The 19,446-nt window shown below is 46.2% G+C and overlaps 1 protein-coding gene across 1 annotated transcript in view; it reads right to left on the bottom strand.

Moving 5' to 3' along the window:
* The window catches only part of slc16a10 (solute carrier family 16 member 10), a 93,101-nt gene that overhangs the window by 9,583 nt on the left and 64,072 nt on the right, over nucleotides 1-19,446 (bottom strand). Inside the window, exon 4 of the mRNA XM_072246582.1 lies at nucleotides 1,673-1,813. Coding sequence (XP_072102683.1) covers nucleotides 1,673-1,813 — 141 coding nt within the window. The remainder of the gene's footprint in view (nucleotides 1-1,672; nucleotides 1,814-19,446) is intronic.

Here is a 19,446-nt window from a genome sequence, read left to right as displayed (position 1 = left end):
ATTTACAATGACCAATTAACCTACCAACCTTGATACCTTTGGCTTAGAGGACACAAGTCAAGTGCAGGAAATTGGAAGGATACCATGGTCAGCATGAACTGGATGGGCCAAGAAGCCCACATCCAACCTGTACTACACCATGACTGTAGATCTCCGTGGCAACGTTCCACCCATTGACAGGTTACCCAACTCACATGACAGCCACTGAGTCTCCCATAAACATAGAAACATAGAAAAGAGGTGCAGGAGTAGGCCATTCGGCCCTTCGAGCCTGCACCGCCATTTATTATGATCATGGCTGATCATCCAACTCAGAACCCTGTACCAGCCTTCCCTCCATACCCCCGATCCCTTTAGCCACAAGGGCCATATCTAACTCCCTCTTAAATATAGCCAATGAACTGGCCTCAACTGTTTCCTGTGGCAGAGAATTCCACAGATTCACCACTCTCTGTGTGAAGAAGTTTTTCCTAATCTCAGTCCTAAAAGGTTTCCCCTCTATCCTCAAACTGTGACCCCTCGTTCTGGACTTCCCCAACATCGGGAACAATCTTCCTGCATCTAGCCTGTCCAATCCCTTTAGGATCTTATACGTTTCAATCAGATCCCCCCTCAATCTTCTAAATTCCAACGAGTACAAGCCCAGTTCATCCATTCTTTCTTCATATGAAAGTCCTGCCATCCCAGGAATCAATCTGGTGAACCTTCTCTGTACTCCCTCTATGGCAAGGATGTCTTTCCTCAGATTAGGGGACCAAAACTGCACACAATACTCCAGGTGCGGTCTCACCAAGGCCTTGTACAACTGCAGTAGTACCTCCCTGCTCCTGTACTCAAATCCTCTCGCTATAAATGCCAGCATACCATTCGCCTTTTTCACCGCCTGCTGTACCTGCATGCCCACTTTCAATGACTGGTGTATAATGACACCCAGGTCATGTTGCACCTCCCCCTTTCCTAATCGGCCACCATTCAGATAATAATCTGTTTTCCTATTTTTGCCACCAAAGTGGATAACTTCACATTTATCCACATTAAATTGCATCTGCCATGAATTTGCCCACTCACCCAACCTATCCAAGTCACCCTGCATCCTCTTAGCATCCTCCTCACAGCTAACACTGCCACCCAGCTTCGTGTCATCCGCAAACTTGGAGATGCTGCATTTAATTCCCTCATCCAAGTCATTAATATATATTGTAAACAACTGGGGTCCCAGCACTGAGCCTTGCGGTACCCCACTAGTCACTGCCTGCCATTCTGAAAAGGTCCCGTTTATCCCACTCTTTGCTTCCTGTCCGCTAACCAACTCTCCACCCACACCAATACCTTACCCCCAATACCGTGTGCTTTAAGTTTGCACACTAATCTCCTGTGTGGGACCTTGTCAAAAGCCTTCTGAAGCAAGCAGACCCTGCTGATAGGCAATGTCTGTCAGCAGCTGCCATCAGCAACACCCAAACCTTGCTCGTGGCTTGGCCATTCTACCCCGAACCCAGCTAGTCAGTAAAAGTTGCAAAGCCTTCACATATTGGACGGCAAATCAGCTGTATTACATCTAATTTTAGTCATCAATCTAATTACCCTCCCTCTCAGATACTCATCAATGGGTTGGTGTCGGCCAGGTCCCTCCCTGCCACCCCCACCACCCCCAAAGCACAAACCACCCTACCTGAAGGAAAACTTTATTTGCACCACGTAGGCAATCCGCCAACCGACCAAATAACAACCGTCCAACACCTGACGAGATCCCAATGCACATTAGCAGAACTTCTTCATTGCTCCCTGGAAAGGTTTCTTCCACATACTTCATCTGGTTAAAAAGAAAGAAAGAAAAGTTATAATGTGCTAATGCGACCTTTTAGCCCCGACACCCTAGATTTATTTATTGGGCTACAGAGCAGAAAAGGCCCTTGATGCCCAGCAGTCCCGAACATACCAACACCTTACCAGCAGTAGCGGGCACTGAGTCTGGGTCACCGGTGCTGTGTAAAGCGCTACATCACTGTGCTGCCCTTTGGCCACCCATCATGCAGAGCTGTAATATTCTCATTCTTTGTGGCAAACCCGACTTCATAATCTGAATTGGGTTGAAGGCCTCAGCTAAACAAGGCTGGGCAAGTGATGCAAGTCCATTGAACAGAAAATACTTTGACGGTAAATTTCAGGTTTAAGAACTTGTTTCTTTGATCGCATGTTACAGATGGGTACGGTGGACATAGACTCTACTTTAGCAGCAATGAAGATTCCCAATGCCAGATGGTCTCTGGGTGGTGTTCCGTTGTCGTAATCCTTATTCCACTTGGTGGCAGAAGTCATGGAAATGGAAGAGGCCTGCAGTTGCAGTGTGCTGGTTGAGGGAGGGAGGGTAGGTGAAAGGTGGAGGACAGATTGCCAAGCATACAGGCCATCAACTTGGCAAGTGGGCGATGTTCTCGGACCCCTGACCTGCACCCACTGGGAAGCAGTGGACTGTCAGGGGTGAGGTCACTCGTTGCCAAAATATTAATGTGCCTTACCCAGATGACATTCTGCCTCTCAGTGTTGATGGAGACAGCTTTCTGGCTACTTCACAGGAATGGAAACTGGGATGAGTCTGTTGATCTGAAAACACGAGTTCAGATCTCATCATTAATGGTTACCCATTTAAGTTCCATACTGAAACACGCCTTTTTTTAAAAATTAAATTAAAAGCCGGTCAGATTGTTGATTTTCCTCAGGGAAGGAATCTGACATACTTACCCTCACTGAACTATATATTATCCAAAACCCATGGTTGAATGAAATTACTTTGCAACCCATCATTTTGGGGCCAATTTAGATTAACAATAAATGCTAGCTCATCCCATGAGTAAATCCAAAATATTTTTCAAAAACTCAACGAAATGCAGAGATGCACAAAGTTCAAGATGTTACTCCCATTTTACCCCCAAGGTCAAGTGGTTGATGAGAATGGAGCCACCATTGGCAATGTAAAAATTGAATTTTTCCAGCTTGTTCAGTCAACTGATAGCTGACTCTACACCCATCTGCATCCGGCAACTTGAAACCATTCAACGCAAAAAATTCAAAGATCTGAGGTGCAAAGGTCATCATGCAGGATTCCCTAAAGGTTCATTTTAGGGAAGCTGCCTTCTATAGCTGGATCCTGGACTTCCTGTCAAATCGCTGGCAGCTGATGACACTACACTGATTGGCCTAATCTCAAATAATAATGAGGCAGCCTACAGAGAAGAAGTCATCACCCTGACACAGTGGTGTCAAGAAAATAACCTCTCCCTCAATGTTGCAAAAACAAAGGAGCTGGTTGTGGACTACAGGAGGAATGCTAACAGGCTAACCACTATAGACATCAATGGATCTGGGGTTGAGAGGGTGAACAGCTTTAAGTTCCTCAGCATAAACATCACCAAGGACCTCTCGTGGTCTGTACATACTGGTCGTGTGGTGAACAACAGCACCTTTCACCCCAGACGGTTAAAGAAGTTGGGCCCCCAAATTCTAAGAATTTTCCATAGGGGCACAACTGAGAGCATCCTGATCAGCTGCATCACTGCCTGGTATGGGAACTGTATCTCCCTTAATCACAGGACTCTGCAGAGAGTGGTGCAGACAAGCCAGCGCATCTGTGGATGTGAACTTCTCATGATTCAGGACACTTACAGAGACAGGTGTGTAAAAAGGGTCCGAAGGATCATTGGGGACCCAAGTCACCCCAACCACAAACTGTTCCAGCTGCTACCATCCGGGAAACGGTACCATGGCATAAAAGCCTGGACCATCAGGCTCCGGGACAGCTTCTTCCACCAGGCCATCAGACTACTTAATTCATACTGACGTAACTGTATTTCGATGTTATATTGACTATCCTGTTGTACATACTGTTTATTATAAATTACTATAATTGCACATTTGAATGGAGATGTAACGAAGATTTTTACTCCTCATGTATAGGAACGATGTAAGTAATAAAGTCAATCCAATTCAATTTGCAGGTGAAGCCATTGGTGAGGAAGGCAAATGCAATGTTAGCATTCATTGTGAGAGGACTAGAATATAAGAGCAAGGATGTAATTCTGAGGCTTTATAAGGCCCTGGTAAAAACCTCACTTGGAGCAGATTTGGGCCCCCTCATCTAAAAAAGGATGCACTGATGAGCTTCAGGAGAATGATTCTGAGAATGAAAAGGTTAACGTACGAGGACCAATTAATGGCTCTGGGCCTGTACTCACTGGAGTTCAGAAGAGTGAGGAGAGAATCCTATCCACTGAAACCTATCAAATGTTGAAAGTGGAGTGGAAGTGGAGAGGGGGTTTCCTATGGTGCAGGCATCTAGGACCAGAAGGCACAGTCTCAGAATAGAGGGGCATCCATTTAGAATGGAAATGAAGAGTAATTGCTTTCACCAGAGTGGTGAATCTGTGGAATTTGTTCCCACAGGCGACTAGGGAGGCCAGGTCGCTGGATTTATTTAAGGCAGAGCTTGGTAGGTTCCAGATTAGTCAGGGCATGAAAGGTTATGCAGAGAAGGTAGGAGATTGGGGCTGAGAGGGAAATAGATCAGCCATGATGAAATGGCAGAGCAGACTTGATGGGCCGAATGGCGTAATTCTCCTAAACCTCATGGCATTGGCTTCAAAAAGCTTGTGCGCACACACCTACACCTAGAGCCTGGCCGACCAAGGCCCACGGGACCCAGCGGCCCAGTGACTCACGTGAAGCTACTCACACCCAGAGAACTCCTGGACACTGTCTGACTTGATTCCCTCATTACTCGTCCCACCGCTTGTCCCACTGTCAGAGTTTGTGCAATGATGAAAGAAAACAGTACTTTCATGCCACCGCTCACAGCAGTAGCCTGGAAATTAATTCACCACAATACTGGAGAGAGAGGGCACAGCCAAGTCAAATACACCATGTTTTCAGTCTTCCATTTTATTTAGTACGACATTAGGAAATTTAGCCTGTCTAGTCTGGTCAGATATTCATTAAAGGAATCTAGATCACTAGACCGTAAACACATCAGTTAACAGCAGGAAACACCAGATAGAAATACATTAGAGAGTGACCTTTAATACAGTAAGAGCAGCCAACACAGTAATTTCCAAGCATTAGGCAGTTTATCGAAATCACAAGATAGAACAAAACATGAGTCAGCAGACTGAAGAGTGATATGTAGATGTAGATGATGGCTCAGCTAGTTAAGACGGATAAGACTGGCACCACAGAAGCCCTCAGGACTACGGTCATGCACACGCCATGCAGTGAACCATACTGGGCGTCTTTGCACGCGAGGATTCAGGTCCTGCATTCTAAGCACCCAGTAGCATCAGACAGGGTGGCAGATGGTGCCGGGTTAACACCAGCTGTCACTCTCGTTTCTGCCTGTACTTTCTAAATCTTGCTCTGCTGAATGAGTAGTCCCCAGATTAAAAAAAAGACTTTACCAGTGTCACTTTAACTGATCATCTCCTATGTCCTGGGTAACCGAGTTGCTTCGGTCAGACAAATGCAAAACAACATGTGCGAGGAAAGGCAGGGTCGATGTTTCACATCAAAACCCTGCACCGATTGCTGCTTCACCCCGACCCCACCCCAAAGAGACACTGCTCGACCCGCCGACTTTCCCCAGCAGACTGTTTGTTGCTCCATATCCCGACACCCGCAGTCTCTTGTGACTGACTTCATGATTCAAGAATGTACGGTGTTTTATAGCAATGCTCCACACTAGGTCTGCAGAGAACGGTGGGCAGATGCTGTTGACTCCCCAGGTTTTATTTGCACAAATCAACTCTTCCCAGAGAAGACTGCGATAGTCAACAGTCCCCATGGAATGCAGCACGACTGGGTAGAAAGCGATCAGTGAGAACAGTCTGGCTACTTCGAGAGGGAGGAGGGCATCAAACATGCAGCACCACTCCCAAAGATCTTAGCAACACAGAACATTAGAAAGCCCCCTGGCTGTTCAATTGTCCAGACTGAAACTCAGCAAGGAATAACATGCATTTCATAACATACTGCGTCCGGTGCTCCCGATCTGGCCTTCTATATATTGGCGAGACCCAACGCAGTCTGGGAGACCGCTTTGCTGAACACCTACGCTCTGTCCGCCAGAGAAAGCAGGATCTCCCAGTGGCCACACATTTTAATTCCACATCCCATTCCCATTCTGACATGTCTATCCACGGCCTCCTCTACTGTAAAGATGAAGCCACACTCAGGTTGGAGGAATAACACCTTATATTCTGTCTGGGTAGCCTCCAACCCGATGGCGTGAACATCGACTTCTCTAACTTCCACTAATGTCCCACCTCCACCTCGTACCCCATCCGTTATATATATACACACACACACATTCCTTCTCTCACTCTCCTTTTTCTCCCTCTGTCCCTCTGACTATACCCCTTGCCCATCCTCTGGGTTCCTCCCCCCCCTTTGTCTTTCTCCCTGGGCCTCCTGTCCCATGATCCTCTCATATCACTTTTGCCAATCACCTGTCCAGCTCTTGGCTCTATCCCTCCCCCTCCCGTCTTCTCCTATCACTTTGGATCTCCCCCTCCCCTTCCCACTTTCAAATCTCTTACTAACTCTTCCTTCAGTTAGTCCTGACGAAGGGTCTCGGCCTGAAACGTCGACTGTACCTCTTCCTAGAGATGCTGCCTGGCCTGCTGCGTTCACCAGCAACTTTGATGTGTATTGCTTGAATTTCCAGCATCTGCAGAATTCCTGTTGTTTGCTGGGGAGGCCACGTCATTTGGCTATAGTTAAAGCAGAGGTTGATAGGTTCTCGATTAGCAAGTGTATCAAAGGTTGCAGGGACAAGGCAGGAGAATGGGTTGAGAGGGAAATAAATCAGCCATGAACAAATGGTAAAAGCTTAATGGGCTGAATGGACTAGTTATGGGCAAATGGGACTAACTCAGTTAAGCAATTGGACCAGTGTGGACAAGTTGGGGTGAAGGACCTTTTGCAGTGCTGTACAATCCCTTGGCCACATTCCTTGTCACCAATGTTTGTAGTCATCCTCACATCTTCCTCCAGCCTGCAGTTTGGTATAATGTAAACATGGTTGCAAATTTTCATCCTCTTGTCAGAAACAGAGGGGGCACGGACATTTTAGCAACACAGTTCGGTCTTGGTGCAGGAAACCTCAGATCAGAGGTATAGCGCAGCTTAGTGAAAGCTAATACAAGATTGAAAAGGTGCCCACTCCCTCAGGGTATATGTGGGGCGCAGCTTGTTAATCATTGCAACTTTGGCTACGGTGGAAAGACAGAATGTTTAGGATGGGGAAAGGGTTGATTTGTCCTGGACTGTGTTGAGACTTAAAGATAAAAGATCAGCTTTATTTCTCACATGTACATCGACACACAGACACAGTGAATTGTGCCAATTGGGTCAACGACCGATGCAGACTTAGGACCGCACCGAGGACAACCCACACAAGCCAACATAGCATGCTCACAACTCACTAACCCGAGTCGCAAGTCCTTGAAATGCGGGAAGAAAATCAGGCTAGAAACACGGGGAGAACGTACCAACTACTTACGGACAGCGGCTGGAATCAAACCACAGTCGGGGAATAGTGTTGCATTGTCTACACGACCACGCCAACAACTTTGTGGGTGTTGTTGGAACTTGGCATGGTTTGAGTGTTGATACTTGCAGACAGGCGTTGGGAGGTGGTATACTCCTGGGAATAGGGGTTCCCAACCTGGGACCCCTTGCTCTACGCCATAAAAAAGGTTGGGAACCTCTGGTTTAGAGGTTACTCAGTTTCTGGACTGCTCCTGCAGCCATAATAGTTATTCCACTCAGGTCCCTGATGGTAATGATTTTAGGTGAAAACAATGTGTTGGACATTCAAGGGTAGAGAATTACACTTTCCCCAGTGGAGACAGCCATTGCCTGGCATCTCCACATCATGAATAGAACTTGCTACTTATCAAACCAGCCTAAACGTTGCCAGAAAGAAAACAAAACTAGATACCGGACACCCAAAATAAAAATAGAAAATCCTGGAAATAGCTGTCAGCTCACACGTCCCGGATGCAGAGAAAACAAGTATTGACCTTTCAGAAACAAGAGAAAATCTGCAGATGCTGGAAATCCAAGAAACACACAAAATGCTGGAGGAATTCAGCAGGTCGAGCAGAATCTCTGGAAAAGAGTACAGTGGACATTTTGGGAGGGGGAGGGGGAGGGGGAGGGGGAGGGGGAGGGGGAGGGGGAGGGGGAGGGGGAGGGGGAGGGATGCTTTGACCTTTCAGACCTGTGACCCCTGCTCATAAATGGGAAATGTCAGAAATCAAACTTGCTTTAAACCACAGAGACACTCACCTCTCCAACTTTACGCCCCCAATAACGTGCATAAGGATGGTTAAGACTTCACAGCTAAGCTGAAGGTGATGAAAGGAGACGGAGGAAAAAGGAGAGAAAAAGTGCTGGAACTGGAAGATACATAAAACAGTAGATGTTGGAATTCTGTAGTAAGAGTATGGTGGAAAAACTCAGCAGATTGAAAAAAGGAATATTAAATCTAATGCTGAACCTGAACTTCCAGTTGTCTTTCACTCCTGCCCCAATACATTTGGAATTCACTGGAGGTGGGCATTAGTTTGAGGGAAAGCATCTCATCTTCTGATAGGACAAGTTACAGCCCTTGGAGTCCTATTGAATTCAATAATTTCAGATAACCCATCTTTCTAGTTTGTCTAAACAAGGCACAATTCAGAAGAAATGGCAAACAGAAACATTAACTAACTTTTTCTTTCCACAGGTGATGTGTGATCTGTTATTTCCATCATCTCCCTCCCCAACCCTCCCACCCCACCCCCAGTACTGATCATCTCCTCCTGCTGCAGACGTGGGCTGCTTCTTCTGGGTAGCTACGCATGAAATGATGCAATCGCTGGGCAAAGTTTTGTGGGCCTACGCAGGTAATTGTACAGGTGAATATCCCTCATCTTGGCAACACTCAGCAACTGTGTTGGCTGCTCTCTTACTACTAAAATCAGTCAATTCGATTGGGTCCAGCCTGTAACAAAGCCAAAATCCTCAATACTTTACCCCACTGACCTCAAGATCTCCGACAGGTTTCCCAATACACGAGGCAATCCACTATCCACGTGCAAGATGATCTGAAGGAATATGTAGATGGCCCTAGTGAAGAAGCTACTCTCAATCTCTTAGGAAAGGAGGGCGGACAAGTAGCAGTGGGGGAGTATGTTCGGATCAAGTGACCAAGTTAAACTAGTGATGGAAGACGATTGGCTGATCTACCAGTTAAAGTACTAAATTGGAGGAAGGGTAACTCTGATGGTTTTAGACCAGAGGCTTGCAAAGGTTGATTAGGGCAGATTGTTAACTGGCAAAAAGACTCCAGGCAAGTTTCTAAAAGTATGCTCAGGGGTAGCATGTTAATGTTAAAGTGAAGGGCAGGGCTGGCAGGATTATGGGAAACTGAGTTGATAAAAAATATTGAGGTTCTGGTCAGGAAAAAGGAGGCACAGGTTTAACCATCAATTGACACTTAAAGAAACCTTGATCGCTGGGCACTGCAGAGAGTGGTACGGACAGCCCAGTGTATCTGTGGACGTGAACTTCCCTCCACTGAGGACATTTACAGGAGCAGGTGCAGAAAGAAGGCCTGGAAGATCATTGGGGACACCAGTCACCCCAACCTTAAACTGCTTCAGCTGTTTCCGTCTGGCAGACAGTACTGCAGCGTTAAAGCCAGGACCAACAGGCTATGGGACAGCTTCTATCTACAAGCCATTAGACTTTTAAATTCACAGAGATGGGGCATTGCTACAGCCAGCAGCAACCTTCTCGCTACCATGAGACACACGATGGCAGCTTCACTTTGAAGCTACATTGGAAGTGGGAGAAGTGTTTAACAGCAACCCTGACAACCCAGTTTTGGGAGCCAAACGCAGTCTCTACAAGCCACTATGATGCTAAGGTCTCAACTCCCACGCATGGCTCAGCGCTCAGTTGGCACATCTCCCCAGGGTAACAATTAGATTGGTGGTTACGCTTCTTCAGCCTCCCATGTTGCAGGAGACATGCAGATGTGCCCCAACCGAAATAAAGTGCCTCCTTGTGCTCCAAAACCCAAGGAAACACTATAGAAGTGTGGCAACTCACACAGCCGACCAGAGCAGGCTGGTAGTGTGCAGAAATTAACTGAACAGCCATTTCAAAATTACTTTTGGGCACAACGGCTTCTCCCCAGATTAAAGCACACCGTTCAATGCCACAGTGCATAATGGTGCTGAGTCTCACTTTCCAATTCCAATGTTTCAGGAATATTCTATCAACTATGACATAGTTTTATCTTGCAAACTCTCCCATTATATATATATATTTTAAAAAAATCATGCTGGCAGCAGGCTGAATCCTGCCACAGTAACACTATGTTGCAAAATTACTGAGCATTCACCGAGAACGTTGCAGAAATGTGTCAACTGATATCAAACTTGCTGAACGATACTGCGATAACTTGTGGAGAAACACCTCTCCACCTAGAGTGCCTTGTAAAAGTATTCGGCCCCCAACCCCTTTGTTCACATAAATGAGTGCGACGACCACAGATTTTCATCAATTTAAATGAGAGCTTGTACCTGTGAATCACAGGCTCCTTTTTCACAGTGGAGCCCAAAATTCAGGGAAAATTGTAAAGCATTAAAAACTGAAAATTCAAAAACTGATATGTCAGCAGCTCAAAAGTATTTATCCTCTTTGCTCTGTACTAGCTAAACCAACTCTCGCAGCTATACAGCTAGTGGTTTTTTTTTGGATATGTCTCCATTAGCTTTGCACATGATAGAGCAAGATTTTCGCATCCCCCCTTGCAAAATTGCCAGGTGAGTTGGGGAGTGGCGGTGGACAGCAATCCTGAGGTCATGCCAGAGATATCCGATCAGGTTAAAGTCACGACTCTGACTGGGTCACTCAAGAATATCAATTTTCATCATTTGAAGCCACTCCATGGTTGCCCCGGCAATGTGCCTTGGGTCATTGTCCTGCTGAAAGACAAAGCTTCCTCCCCAGTTTAAGCTTTCTGGCAGAGGCTAGCAGGGTTTTTATCCAAGATCTCTATATTTAGCAGCATTAACCTTCCCATCAACACTGACCAGAATTCCAGTCCCCGCTGCTGAAAAGCATCCCCATAGCACGATGCTACCTCCACCGTACTTTACAGTGGGAATGGTGTTACCTGGCCGATGCACAGTATCAGATTTACGCCACATGTGCTGCTTAGTGTTGAGGTCAGAATGTTCCACTTTAGTCTCATCCGAACACAATAATTTCTTCCACATCTCTACAATATCTTCTAAGTGACATTGGTAAAGTCTTTATGGGCAAGGTTCCTTTTTTTTTTAAAAAGACAGGGCTTCTCCTTGCCACTCTTCCATAAGTACTGTTTTTGTGCAAGGTCTTAGAGATTATGGGGCCATGAAGTTGTTCATCTTCAGTAATGCATCCTCAGGTCATTGGGTGGTTTAGTTATTAGACACTGTCTCTGAGGTGACCCAGCCAGGGTTGATCGGGCCCGGCTTGTGTTTATCCCATGGACCAAGGTAATGACAGGCATGTATTTCTGAGGGTAATTATATTTTTAAACATCATTACCTGGCATCTGTATGCCCAGGATTGCATTGGTTAAATTGACAGTGTTTACTGAGGATTCAGTATCACTCCACCTGAGTTCAGTAGTTTGGGTTTAACTTACTGGTTCTCTCTTGCCTTTTGGGTATCTGGGCCTTTTTTGATTGGCATTTCGTGGACCGGGAGAATGAAGAGAGTGTCACTGTGAGGTTAGGCTGAGACTATTCGGGCAGTGGGTGAATCAGCCCTCTTGTGCTTCTTGATCTTGTCACTTGAGGTTCAGTGTCATGCAACCCTGCCACTTTGATCTGGCCCACACCTTCATTAACCAGGTCCAACACTTGCCTTTCTTGGATCTTGCCCCTCCTTACACAAGTTATCGGGTTTGTGGAGATGTAGCTCACTCGGAGTGACTGTTGGTGTCAGAGTGGCCTCGTTTACAGGTAATATTTTTCTCCGGTGACGGGGCGGCCTGACCTCGGCACTGTGGCTGTGGTTTCATATCTTTTCCACTGATTCACGACGGACTGGACTGAGCTCCAACATGTGTTCAGTGCCTTTGAGATAGTCTTGTACCCTTCCCCAGATTAGTGCTCCTGTTATTATTTCCCTGATTTGTCTTGAATGCTCTTTTGTCTTCATTTTGGTTTGGTCTGCTGAAAATCTCCCTTGCTGTTGGACCTTACAAAGAGAGGGTATTCAGGTGATCCTCCAATTTTCTACATCAAAAAACTGGACGAGTTGGGAAAGTAATATACAATATCGCACCAGAGGAAAATTAGTGCAGTAATTACAAAGGGGACGAATACTTTTTCAGCCTCACAATTTTGTTTTTTTTTAATTGTTGAGAGGTTTCAGATTTTTTCTTTTGATTTGACATGATGCACAATGTTTTGTAGATTAGCTTTAAAATAAAACCTCCTTTAAATATTTTAAATTTAGAAAAATGAGACAGTAAAATGTGAAAATATCTGTGGGGGCTAAAAACTTCAAGGCACTGTTAGTAGAAAACTGATTAATCTGGGGTGGGGGGGGGGTTGCAATCCATTACTTTTAAATCACAGAAACTGCCAATTCCAAAGCCCTAGGCCCCACCATTTTACCCACTGATGAAAAACACATTCACAAAAGTAATGTCAGGCTGCTTCTTTTAAAATGTCACTCTGACCCAATTAACCTGCCTCATTCCTGCATTATTAATAGCAATGACACTGTGGGAAAGAGGAATGAATGGGCAAGAGCAGCGGTTCAGGTTTCTGAATGAATATACTGCACCTTGTCAATTTGATCAGTGTGGAGCTCAGTCAGGATGGACAAGTGCACACTGATCACTGCCCAAAGGGGCAGCACCGTGGCAACTCGAAAAGCTGCGGCCTTGCGACACCTGCGACGTGAGGAACAGAACATAACAGCAAGGATGTACTGCTGAGGTTTTACGGCATTGGTCAGACAGCATTTGGGATACACGAGCAATTTCGGGGGGGGGGAGGGGGCAAACGAGGAAGCACGTGCAGGTTGTGCAGACAGTCCAGAGTAAGTTCACAAGACTGTTCCCAGGAATGAAAAGCTCAACATGAGAGGACTGTATGAGGGTGCTGGGCCTGTATTCAATAGAGTTCAGATCGATTGGCAGGTTGGGGGGTGGAGTCTCATTGAATGGTGGAGCAGACTTCATGGGCTGAATGGCCTCATTTTGCTCCTTTTTATTGTGGGTACAATCCCAGCCTGGAGGGCTGTGTGTGTGGAGCTCTCCCTCTGACCTTACAGGCATCCACCCTCTGCTCCATTTTCCTTCCACATCCCCAACAGAGGTGGTTTAGTAGGAGAAATGGCCACTGAAAATAAACCCTAGAGAGCAGGTGAGGATACAGTCAGAATCTGGGGGAGGGGGTGCTTAATGAGACTGTGGTTAGGGGTGGTGCAGGATTAGGCGCTCAATAATCAGTGTCTACTCAGAATAGAAAGTGTCCGCATGCTCTAGGATCCTCAAGTGTCTCCAATCTCACAATTAGCAAATGGTGCGGCAGAATGCCCAGGAAGCAGAGCCTTTACTGCTCCAACTCTAACCTCATGGATTTGGCCGAGGGTCAACAAAACAGCACTTCAGAAAGCTCCATCCATGCATAATCCTTTTAATCCACGCAACCCAAATGAGACAGCACATCAGTTTTCATGGTCAATTACGTGGAGGTAATTAGCTCAACAGGATTTATCCCCCAGCGAAAGAGCCCCAGGCTGAGGCTTTCCAGTCTCCAATGCTCGGTGCAGGGCGCGAAACAGACTGCAAGGCACCTGGCTCATGGGAATGTTGCGTACTGGGGTGGGGCGGTCACGTGCCGGCAACTGGCCCTCACTTCCAGTGAACTGGGGGTGGTTTCAGGAAATTCTGCACTGGAGTGGAACGGTTGAGCAGCCAAAGCAAGACCAAGGAACTAAATAAAACAAAAGGCCCTGGACAGAAACAACTCCGCTAGAAGAGCTCAGCGGCCAGGCAGCTGTGCAGGCCAATGCTGCAAGCTGTTATTTCGGGTCAAGACCGTGCACCTGGACAGTCAACCCCCTTCTTTTCTCCGCGAATCAACAAACCTAAAATAGCAGCAGGAGAGTTTATAAATCAAGTCCCCCCCTTTTACACTAACCCTATCCAAGTGAAATAACAGATTACTTACAGACTGCTCTAGCTGGCATGCACCAATTTTAATAAATGCCAGAAGGTGCAGATATGCCTTTGGATCCACAACAACAATCTCTGCTCTCTAGGAACCTTTGCAGCCAAGGTGGGATGCAAGCCTGAGATCCTGACTTGCATTTCTCAGGTGTGACATCTCTTGCAAAGCTTCTAGTTCTGCCCAGTCCTCTGATCACAGAGTGATTGCTGGAAGTAGAAGTCCCATAGGCTGCAGCAGGCCCAGACGGTGGCTGGAAGCTGCATTCTGTACCCTGGTGTCAGGCAGACCGCGATTAGCCTCAGCTAATGGTGACAGGTCACAATGACTCTTGGCGGCTCTCCATCAATGATCAGCAGTGCCAATTGCCACTGGATGAGCCCTCCCACATACAAAGCCCTGCAAGGTTGCTGCCGTACAGAAATTTGACATCTTAATGCATGCAGAAGGACCTGGGAGTACAATTGCTCTATGATTCACACAAAAACAAAGCTCAGGTACGGCAAGGAGCAGGAAAGCAAACACAATTTTACTGTTTATTGACAAGTAGGGAGTTTATATAGTATTTTAATTGAATGAGATATCACTTTACTGAAATACAAGCTCCCTACTTTTGAGACCAGTTAGGATACAGTATTTAAGTTAACATGTTGAAAACAGTTCAGAAAAAGTTAACAACAGGAATTCTGCAGATGCTGGAAATTCAAGCAACACACATCAAAGTTGCTGGTGAATGCAGCAGGCCAGGCAGCATCTCTAGGAAGAGGTACAGTCGAAGTTTCAGGCCGAGGCCCTTTCTCAGAACTAACTGAAAGAAGAGCTAGTAAGAGATTTGAAAGTGGGAGGGGGAGGGGAGATCCAAAATGATAGGAGAAGACAGGAGGGGGAGGGATGGAGCCAAGAGCTGGACAGGTGATTGGCAAAGGGGATATGAGAGGATCATGGGACAGGATTTCCGGGGAGAAAGACAAAGGGTGGGGGGGACCCAGAGGATGGGCAAGGGGTATAGTCAGAGGGACAGAGGGGAAAAAAAAGGAGAGTGAGAGAAAGAATGTGTGTGTAAAAATAAATAATGGATGGAGTACGAGGGGGAGGTGGGGCATTAGCAGAAGTTAGAGAAGTCGATGTTCATGCCATCAGGTTGGAGGCTACCCAGACAGAATATAAGGTGTTGTTCCTCCAACCTGAAAAAAAAGCTTACTGGACTACTGCCTGAAATGGTCCTGCTTGTATCCGTTGGAGATCGGAAGATTGAAAGGGGACTTCACTGAAACATCTAAGATCCCAATTGTCTTGACAAGGTGGATGTGGAGTAGATTGATTTCGCCTTGAGAGAATCTAGAACAGGGGATTGCTGAGGGTCACCACTAGCTGAGGCTAATCATAGTCTATCTCACACCAGGGTACAGAACTAGAACTGGGGACTACAAATATGTAGTCACTTATTTTAACCCAGTAGTTCCACGGTACTCTGTGACCCGTCGGGTACCGCAGGGTTCAGTGCTGGGACCACAGCTGTTTACAATAGATATTAATGATTTAGATGAGGGAATTAAAAGTAACATTAGCAAATTTGCTGATGACACAAAGTTGGGTGGCAGTGTGAAATGTGAGGAGGATGTTATGAGAATGCAGGGTGACTTGGACAGGTTGGGTGAGTAGGCAGATGCAGTTTAATGTGGATAAATGTGAGGTTATCCACTTTGGTGGTAAGAACAGGAAGGCAGATTATTATTTAAATGGAGTCAAGTTAGGAAAAGGGGAAGTACAATGAGATCTAGGTGTTCTTGTACATCAGTCACTGAAAGCAAGCATGCAAGTACAGCAGGCAGTGAAAAAAGCTAATGGCATGCTGGCCTTCATAACAAGGGGAATTGAGCATAAGAGCAAAGAGGTCCTTCTGCAGATGTACAGGGCCCTGGTGAGACCACACCTGGAGTACTGTGTGCAATTTTGGTCTCCAAATTTGAGGAGGGACATTCTTACTATTGAGGGAGTGCAGCGTAGGTTCACAAGGTTAATTCCCGGGATGGTGGGACTGTCATATGTCAAAAGATTGGAGCAACTGGGCTTGTTTAGAAGGCTGAGAGGGGATCTTATTGAAACATAAGATTATTAAGGGATTGGACACGCTGGAGGCAGGAAGCATGTTCCCGCTGATGGCCACAGTTTAAGAATAAGGGGTAGGCCATTTAGAACGGAGTTGAGGAAAAACTTTTTCACCCAGAGAGTGGTGGATGTATGGAATGCTCTGCCCCACAAGGCTGTGGAGGCCAAGTCTCTGGATGCTTTCAAAAGAGAGATGGATAGAGCTCTTGAAGATAGCGGAATCAAAGGTTATGGGGATAAGGCAGGAACTGGATACTGATTGTGGATGATCAGCCATGATCACAGTGAATGGCAGTGCTGGCTCGAAGGGCTGAATGGCCTACTCCTGCACCTATTGTCTATTCTCAAGCCTTCAGGTCTTTTGGAACTTATTTCCTCATAAGGTGGGGAAGGGAGAGAATAGGAAAAAGGGGAGGGAAGGAGAACCTGAATATTTAAGACAAATGTGAAAGATTATCAGACAGATGGAAATGCTGAGCAATTCCAGCATTTTCAGCACCCGCCACCCCCCCCCCCCCCCCAGTTTGCAGTTGATGACTCTGGATGACGAGCCCCATCTACAGTGGTCAGACTGAGAACCACAAGTTACTGCATCCTTTTACATCTATTAAAAAGGCAAATGTCAACTTCTGTCAGGACAAGAGGGGACATTACAGACAACAAAACACCGCCTAGCAGCTTTAGGGACTTCCCACCCATCAAAAGGCTGCATCAATCCACTGCCGTGGGGTTCGGCAGAACTCTGTACTCAGCCCTTCCTTCCACCACACCTCAGGAAGCGTAGGGTGACGCAGGCTTGAAAGGAAGTGAAAGCAGAGTTGGAGGAAAGCAGCTGTTAAAAGGAAGCCAGACGAGCAAGATGGAATGGAGGGGAGGGGGGGTGGGGAGTGTGTGTGATTGACACCACGTAGAGAGTTCGTAGTGCCCCCCGATTGCTGGGTATAACGTCCTGAAGATACAAGCACTAGAGACTCACTGTGGTAACTTGGGTCAAAACACACACACACACACACACACACACACACACACACACACACACACAAACAAGAGTATTCCTGAAGGATACAAGCATCTGGACTAACCAGAATATGACCATCCTTATACCTACAAGTGTGGGTGGACGAAAATTATAAAAATCATGGGCACCCCAATTTCAAATGTCAGACTCCGAGAAAAGAGAACAGTGGCAATATTTTTTTTAAAATAACTTTCTTGCAGGGAAAGAAACAGTTATCAGAACACACACACACCCACACACACCCCTACCTATATTTATTGGTCTTTCCTGAGCGTGAACCACATTCTGTGTGATGGATTGTGCCTTGTAAAACATGCTAAAGTGCTTCAGAAAACCAGACACTGAACACTGGACTGACATTTAGATTTGCATTAATCCTTTCAAATGTGCTTCCTTTCCTTTAAGGATATTTGATAAAACCAGGAAAAGAGAGATTTATGGATTAAGGTTAGAGATCACATCTAATCCCATTAAACTGCTAAAAAGCTTAAAAAGCTAAACGGCCTATGTTCTGCAATCCATCAGCTCACATGCTTATGATCAGATTTACTGAACCCCTTTTCACAATATGACTGCAGGACCTGAGCCACACGCTTAACACCAGCCATCGGGTGCACGCACATGCACGTCACCTGCATTTCAACCTCAAGACTTCCCAAAATGCTGGGTAATCAATGAATGGGTTCAGGTTGTGGAAGCCTGGAAAAGCTTGGCCAGTTGTTTGAAGGGTAAATGTATTTTGGCAGGAAAACAAGTAGTCTCTTCAGGAGATAAAAACTGAGCCTGTTTTAATGGTTAGAGATTGGGAAGGATTACTGTCCCGAAAGGACGTGGGGTTCCTGGACACAATGCAGAAAACTAACATGCAGGTACAACAGTTAATATCTTGCTGCTTCTTATGAGAGGATTTAAATGGAGTAAATAGGCCTGTTGGTATGCAGGATCTTGGTGAGGGAGTATTTGTGGAGTATTGTGTAGTTTTGCTTTCCTTAAGATCTACTCATCACTGAGGAAGAGCAGTGAAGATTCACCACTGTAGATCCTGGGGTGGCAGGTCTGTAAAACAGGGTAGACACCACGCGGGCCAGACCTGCATTCTCCAGAGCAGGGGTTCCCAACCTTTTTTATACCACGGACCCCGACCATTAGTCGAGCCCATGCTCTGGTGATTAGAAGGATTGGAGGTCTCATTGCTGTGGATAGGGGGAGGACGTAGTGTCCCATCAAGCAAAGTTTGAGAGCGCATACCACCAGACTCAAGGGCACCTTCTGTTCTGCCGTACAAGGCTCTCATACACTAAAGATGAGCTCAATCCCCCAACCTGCCTCATTGTTGCTTTGTCCATCACACTGCACTTTCTCTGTAAATTTAACACTACGTTCCGCATTCCATTAAAGCCTCTTTTTGTACCACCAGTGTAATTGGACGTATGGAATGAACTATCTGGATGGTACGCATATACAAACAGCATTAATAAACCAATAGCCAATCACAGGCTCAGAATAAGCGTAGGCCATTTAAGAATGCAGGTTTCTTCACTCAAGGGCTGCAGAGTTCTTGAGAATTCTCTGCTGTGAATCATTCAGAGACCTGCCCTAGCATGTATCACTCATCAGGGCAATACCTGCCACCCTTGCCAACCCCACATCCGCACCCCTGGCTAACGTACAGCCAACTGTTCCACCTTCCCCAAAACATCCCACAGCCACCCTTCCTACTCAGCTGTGGTGCTTAACGTCAGATCCAAAAGAGGCACTGCTGACAAAGAACAAAACCACATGTACGGTGCACACGTGCGCCAATGTACAGCAGTGTTGCAAAACAGAGGAAAGACACGCCTCTCCTGACCTCATCCAAGTTCAGCGTCATGGCTGACAAGCAGGGGTGCCAAACTTGGCCTTTCAAATACATGCAAGGAAGCAAACACCCATAAATAACTAAAGGTCATTGTTGCTGGAAGGACAGCCGAGATTTGCACTGCAAGTATTTTGTGCCAAAGCACAGAGGAGCAGCAGAAACGAGTAAAATCTGCTACGTCT

This window comes from Mobula birostris, chromosome 2, assembly GCF_030028105.1.
Source record: "Mobula birostris isolate sMobBir1 chromosome 2, sMobBir1.hap1, whole genome shotgun sequence".
Lineage (NCBI taxonomy): Eukaryota > Metazoa > Chordata > Chondrichthyes > Myliobatiformes > Myliobatidae > Mobula > Mobula birostris.
This window is presented reverse-complemented; position numbering and strand designations above follow the sequence as displayed.